General features: G+C 40.2%; 1 protein-coding gene across 1 annotated transcript in view; it reads right to left on the reverse strand.

Moving 5' to 3' along the window:
• CDK8 (cyclin-dependent kinase 8) overlaps positions 1–6621 on the reverse strand; it is a 50022-nt gene extending 43401 nt beyond the window's left edge. The window contains exon 1 of the mRNA XM_010019849.1: positions 6553–6621. Coding sequence (XP_010018151.1) covers positions 6553–6576 — 24 coding nt within the window. The 5' untranslated portion in view covers positions 6577–6621. The remainder of the gene's footprint in view (positions 1–6552) is intronic.
• Between the last annotated feature and the right edge of the window lie 526 nt (positions 6622–7147).

Raw genomic sequence — 7147 nt, forward strand, 5'->3', positions numbered from 1 at the left:
GTCCTGGGCTTGCACTAGGGTTCCTCCATCTCCCTTTTCAAATGCAAAAATATTTGTTCCACTGCCATGGGTCAGCTGAGGGACAGTAAATTGAAGTGTTCTAATGATGTAGAAGTTGTTATATTGCTTCGCAAACAAGGGCAAAGTGAAGTAAGAGAGGACATTATTAAATAATCAACAGCAGCAGTAAGGCAGCCTGGCAAACTGCCGCATGACCAAGGCAAACCTCCTCTTGCACAGGGACATAACCATAATGACCTTGCACATCAAACACGAGCTGAACTCAGCACAAGCCTTCATGAACATGACCTCCTTCCTCCAGTGATGTTCCCCCATTTCCTGTACAGCTCTCCACCACTACACAAGGCAGAAAGCCAAGACACAGCACTCTCCATGTGAGGGTTTCTAGCTCTACCGCAAATGTCATTCCACCCCCACTCCTGATGCTTGCTACTATATGTGGTCCGCCGGGAATGTAAGCTGCTCAGTGCTGCGATACTACTATGCTTACTTCCACCATGGAGTAGACTTATTTGCTAGAACAACTGGCTGGGTAATCTGGTCCAGAAGGAGCTTCTCTAATGTCCTGTCTCAGGATGTGAGCTATTTTAGAAAAGGCAGCTCCTTGCTCTCACCATCCTCCTTTGAGTGCTATGCAACGTGTTTCTGCCAGAGCTTAGGACAGTCACAAAGCTGGCGAGACACAAAGCCATTGGCAATATCAAGCAAAACATTCACATAAGCAAAAATCACTACTGATTCATCTTGCTAGTTTGATGGCATAAATTCAAAATCTAATCATCATCTCAAGCTTCAAAAAGGCTCACATCAGTTTCATCAAGTGATCCAGCAACAAGCACATCATAGACTCATAGTCACACCATGGCCTTGAGATGGAAAATGGGTAAATAGGGCAGTGGAACAGAAAGCAGATTGAGGCTGATACATAAAAAAAGGCAATTTTCAGAGCAGAAGATGACTGACAAGGAGGATTTAGTCATCCTCTAACAGATAAGATCCCAGTGGAACTACTGCTACAACAGATAAGTAGAGACAGTAGGGAGACATAACCTGAAACACTATGCACAGTTCTGGCCAATTGAGGGAAGATTAATTCCAACTGCAGCAGGGAAAGAAAGCTCAAGCCTACACCCAGTGGAAGGGAGAACCACAAGCCAAGCCAAAATCCTTATAGCCTGTCAAAACCAAGTCAAAGAAAGAAACAGCCTCTCTAAAATGAAATGGGGAGAGAAGCCTATTTAACTAAATGACAATATTATCTAGTACAAATGGGTATGAACTAGTCGTGATTAATTTTGGCTTAAAAGCTGAATAATGTTTACAGAGTCATAACTAGAATGAGACTCGGGAACTGCTTTCGGAGATTTTTCTTTTCAAGTTTAACTCACAGTTTGCTATATTACTGACAGTGCACTCAGCTTGTCTGAGGCAGCAAGAGCAGAACATGACAACTCCGATTCTGTATTAATTAAAAATCCTAAAAAACATTCTAATCGCTCTTCTTAGTTTTCTATAAAACATTGGATCTTTATAAACTTGTTATTTAAACTAAAACCCAAATTTTGCCGCACAAGTTATTAAACCCCAAGTTGACTTAGCTGCTACACCAGTAGATTCAAAAATCTATTTGTTTCAATGCAATTACAATTTTAAAGTTTTATGTTCTCATGAGTCAGATACTCCACAGTTCTAAAAAGAACAAAATCCCTGCTGAAAGTACATGCTGTTTTCCTTTCAAAAGTATTCAAGATAAAGGCTTACAAAGGCAGTGTAACCGAAAATTATAATACTGCTCACTGTAAGAATTTATTATGAAGGTGACAATACATTTTTGAAGCTCCGGTTCTTCAGACATGCAACCATGTGAAATTGTTGCTTTAAAAATAAAAACAAAAGAGTAAAGTCCTAAATGTTGCAAAAAAGAAGCCTGACAACACAAAATGTTAGGAGCACAAAAAATGCCTATTTCTGTTCTCAACTTCTGGGTTTTCCAAAACAAATGTGTCTTACCTGATCACACATACAAATCAGTATTTATTAGCACCTTTTATGTTCAAACACATTCAAAGTATTACAAGAGGTGTTAATAAAAGTTCTCTGAAAGTGAGGCAGTGGATGAAGAATCCAGGAGACAGACACTGGATGTCAAACTTGGTCAAACTGTGATGTTCGCAGAAAAAGTTATTCCTAAGGATTCCAATTTCTAACATTTAACCAGTATCTCTGTCCCACTTTAATAGAACTAAAAGCAGTAACTACCCTCCCTTGACATATAACCTCTCAAGAATACTGTTTGTAGCTCTGTAACACACCTCAATAGAGCACTCATCAGCCACAACTTATGTTTTACATATCATACTACTGTTAAAGCATTTGAGAGGCATTAGACTTGTCAAAGAGGGTCAAATCAAATATGCATCTTCCTCAACACCTTGTTGCCTTTCACCACATGAAAATATTGCTAAGAAACCATCACTTGCTTCTGACATGAGGACTGCACTCACCTAAATGATTTCTGTGTTTGGTCTTGTGGGAAATTGCTTTCAACGTTAGCATGGAAGGGACTTCACAACCCCCACAACCTGATGAACCTACACCTAAATATTGTTCCTTTTCACATAGCTGGTACGGGATCTCTTCTGGAAAGCTTACTGTGACAGCAGTTTGTTCCTCACCAGGGGAAGATGTTGAAAAGGGTGAATCAGTCACCCAGTTTCAGCTTCTGCTTTATAGGGTCCCTCCAGCTGCTGCATGCTGCCTCAGAGTCACCCTCAAACTAGCTCTGAAAGGGCCTTTTTATGCCTCTTCCACTGGCAGAGGTGAAAGAGGCCTGATAATCATGTAATGACATGTTCTTGACACCCAGGACATGGAAGCCCCAGCAGCCTGCCTGGGCTCTACAGCAGCCTGCTCCACTGAGGTCTTGGCCAAGACCACCACAGAAGCTTCCTTCTCACCTGCCACAGGGCACAGGCAGGCTGCTCTAGCTCTGCCTCCTTCCTGCCCAGAAGCTGGAAGTCTGAGGTAAGACTGCTGCAGAGGCTTTCCCTGTCAGGTAAGGGCAGTAGTCATCAACCAGCCACCTCTCCGCTTATTCTCACAATCCCTGGGTACCGTGTGCCTGCTGCCTTAAAACCCAGCCAAGTTCCTTATGCATTGAGAGCTGTTTGGCCCCAAGCTTCCTACCTGGGAGACAAAAATCAGTACTCCCCTTTATCAACACTCAGACATGTGAGCTTTAGGGTTCTGCATTACACCTAAACCACACATGCAGATTCCTACCACTTCCTATGAGTTACATTAGGCAACGGTGCAACCAAAGGAAGCACAGGCAAGCGAAGCACTTGCAAACCTGCTAAAACTGACTGAAAAATGCTATTCAACAAGAAAAACCAACAGAAAGTCACTTGATTATTTTAAAACTTAAGACTTCTGTAGAGGAAACTGCCCAACCCAAACTCCTGAGTTTGAAGCCTGGTTAACTACTCCAGCTTCCTACAGCCTTGAAGAATTCTCCTGCTTTACAAACTGTGAAATTGCATTTGCAGCACTATTCCAGGTGGATAGGCTTTAATGACTTTTTTCCCCTGTGATTAAATCAGAATATGAGAAATGGAGCGTTTGGGCTTGTATGTTTTGCATATTTTTATATGAATCTTCCCACCATCCTATCCCTCTGCTCTCCTTCTAATAACAAATCCATCTCTTGGTATAAGGAGCATGTAGTTTTAAATGCCTGCTTAAGTCCTTAGAAGTCAAGGTGCTGATCACAAGAGATGCCCAGAATCCCAGGCAGTACACAGGTCTGCAGAGAACAAGAGTCAAGCAGTTCAGTTAAGGTTCTGGAAGAGGCAGGATTCACAAATGCTTACCATGTGGTGGATGACTGGGGGATGATAAGGAAGATTATAACACTACAACTATCTTGATATTAAAGATACTAATTCACTTCGCATAATTAGCATAATAACTGCTAATTCTACCAGTTAAACAAATGGTTTACATAAAATCATTAAAAAACTCCACTTTTTCAACAGAGTAAGAGACTAGCTAGGTTCTTGAACACTAGGTCTGAGTTCTCATGCTACAGGAAGTACAGAAATTTAGGCAGTCTTTCAAATACATTCACATAGGTTGAGCTCATCTCATAAGTCAGCTGTTTCAACGCAGGTCTCTGACCTAGTTTGAGCCTTTCCCTGTAACTTATGTATTTCAATAATTATTTTATTTTTCTGAAGAAGGCTATGTGCATTTGTAAATATGTAGGTCAGTCAATAGTCCAAAACCGAAATTAGTCATCGTAAGTAAGGCAAAAGCCATTGCAGTTACCAAAACAAGAGAGTTTCACTGGGATTTTTGTCAAACTACACTCTTCCTGGGTGGTCAGTGTGAAATACACAAGCGTCAGCTCTCCAGAGAACATAAATGGATATATCTCATGCAAGTCAATTCATCCTAGTTCCTCTTAATACCACCATACTTGTAAAATGTGTTAATTGGGGTAGTCCAGAACACATTGTAACAAAGTCTGAGATTCAGCCTTGACTTTTTAAGCATGACAAATAATATAACTAATTAGACGTACAGAAGACATTTTAGGGTACAACACTGCTGATTAACTCAGTAGCATTTTCATATATGCATTACACATCCACATAATCCGTATAAACAGTATGGCTACTATCCTCAGTTTGATCCATCTCCAAATGAGGTTCCCTTTTTCCCCTTTTACAGTATTAATTGATAGAAAGGGAGAAAAAACTCTATTTAACAGAATTAAAATTAACAATTTGGGGAACACTGACATTTTGGGGAAAATATTTCCTGTTAACTCCAAAGAGCAAGAGCAAAAGAACAGTAAGGAAAAGAGACTCAAACCCTAGAAGTCCATGGTGAATTATTAATTCTACTGCAGGAAAATTCAACTACAGAATCAGCAGTTGCAAGCCTGGAAGCACAACCAGAAGCAAAGTCAGCAACAGCTCAAGAAATGCTGCTTCAGGTCCCTCTTTCTACCCTACACCTGCTTTCAGGCTCCACTCCCATCTTTGCTCCCCACGCCTGCCTTCTTGACATCCCTGGTGTCTTCAGTATGTTCCCCTCCTTCCCCTGACTAACTGTGTCCCACACAAGTCCTGCATTGCGCTGCTGTTCTCTTCGAAGGGAGCATCCTGAAGCAGCTCAGAGCAAGGAGAAAGCCTCCTGGCCTCTTGCTCCTCTTCATCACTACCATGGACCCTGCTGCCAAAGAGGAATGACTACGCAACACTCCTCAAGCCATGTAATGAGGCCAAATCCTCCCTGACTGTCAGCCAAGTTACTGATTCTCTTAGTAGACAGTGATTTAGGGTCATATTGAGAACAGAAACACCTCCCTAACAGTAGCCAAGCTTCTGCTGCAGCATAAACTCTTCAAAACTCTTCAGGTAAACCACTGCAAAATAACAAAAAAAATTCCCACATCTCGCTGAAATGGCAGCTGACTTCCCAAAAGCATTCAGCCTGAAGGAGCCACAGTACTTGGAAAACTTCTGCCAAAATGGTTGAAGTAAGCAAAATGTAAGATCCTGGTTTTGGCTCTTTTAGTTCAGCGTGTATGTCTACGACAGCAGGGAGACTAAGCTTTCATCAGTGGACAGGAAGCAGTTTTCCTGAAGAATGTTTTTTAGGCCCTTTTTTTTCTACCTCAGTTCACAGACTAACATATTTGAAATCACAAAGCCAACTGGAAGCTGACAAAGCAGCAAAGCCTGGTACTCACTTAAGGCAATGAAAATGAAATTAGGGTAGGTATAGTTTTACACTCCTGAGGAATCTGGTCTGAGAAGGAACTGTTCACTTCCCCCCCACACACCTAAGTCACATGCATTTCCTTTTATTAAGCAATTTCAGCTGAAACATTTCAAGAAAAGTAAACCCAAGCAGCAGTATAACATAAGAACATACAACAGTTAAATTTCAGAATACCAGTTTTAACAGTGTCTCTTTGCAAGCTTGTCACAAACCATAACCACATTCACCAGCTTCTAACAACATGGAATATACAAATATAAACCTGAATAACTTAAGAGAATGTTTGAATGATATTCATGGGTGTATTACAGCTTCCGAGGCAACAACAATGCCAGTTTAGTTTGAAGTCTTCACTTAAATAGAAGCTACAGTTTTGATCATTATGAACCAATAAGAACTCATCTCTTCAGGAAAATAACTGAAGTGCTAATGCAAATTACATATTTGATCTGACTTTTAAGCCACTGACTCTAATCATGTTTTTAAACTACTGCATTTACAGTTAATCTGCCCCAAGGCAGGCAGTAAATTGTAACTTAAAAACACCGTCGTTTCCAGACAGCAAAGATAACAGGTGGGGAAAATCTTCCAAGACATTTATACTTATTTTCTACCTCTACGATAAAAATACAGCACCCATTGAAGAATAACATGATTCAGCAAACAAAACCCAGCATGCACTCAAAACAATGCTTTTAATAAGTTTGTTTGCTAGTAGAAAGAACTAATGTTACTTACTGCTATTTCTCTGCATGCCGACATAGAAATTCCAGTACCTTCTATTTGCTTTAAAGCATAGTCTTTATCATCTTTCCTGCAGAAGAAGAAAAGAAGTGGTTTTATTTAAATTGCACCATAGATTCAAAGCAAGCTTTTCACCACCAGAGGACGGTTTCTAATTAATACAAATTCTGCATGATAATTTCTTTTGATTCTTCACTAGTCTAACATCTGGACACCCAGCTAAACTGTCAGCTACCCACACCATCTTGGTAAAGCTAAAATATAAATTTGATCTCACTACATAGATACGGATCTTTTTCCACAACTTTCTTTAAAATGCAATGATGGACATTTCTTCCATTTCTTCCTTTTCATATTAAGAAGAAAACAAAGCAAACATCCAGTACATACTAGAAATAAGTCTAGGTAAGGCTACATCTCCCATAAACATATTATCCTGAGACAAAGGAAGTGTCCCCCTATTTTAATGATTTCTTAAGTAGGCAAGAAGCAACATCACAGTCACATCTTATCTTCTCTTTCCTCTAGGTCAAAAAAAGTTACCTAAAATGAAAAATCGCCACAATGTATCTGTTATATCTGAAGAATC

Source organism: Nestor notabilis, unplaced genomic scaffold (genome assembly GCF_000696875.1).
Source record: "Nestor notabilis isolate BGI_N333 unplaced genomic scaffold, ASM69687v1 scaffold3308, whole genome shotgun sequence".
NCBI classification, from domain to species: Eukaryota; Metazoa; Chordata; class Aves; order Psittaciformes; family Psittacidae; genus Nestor; species Nestor notabilis.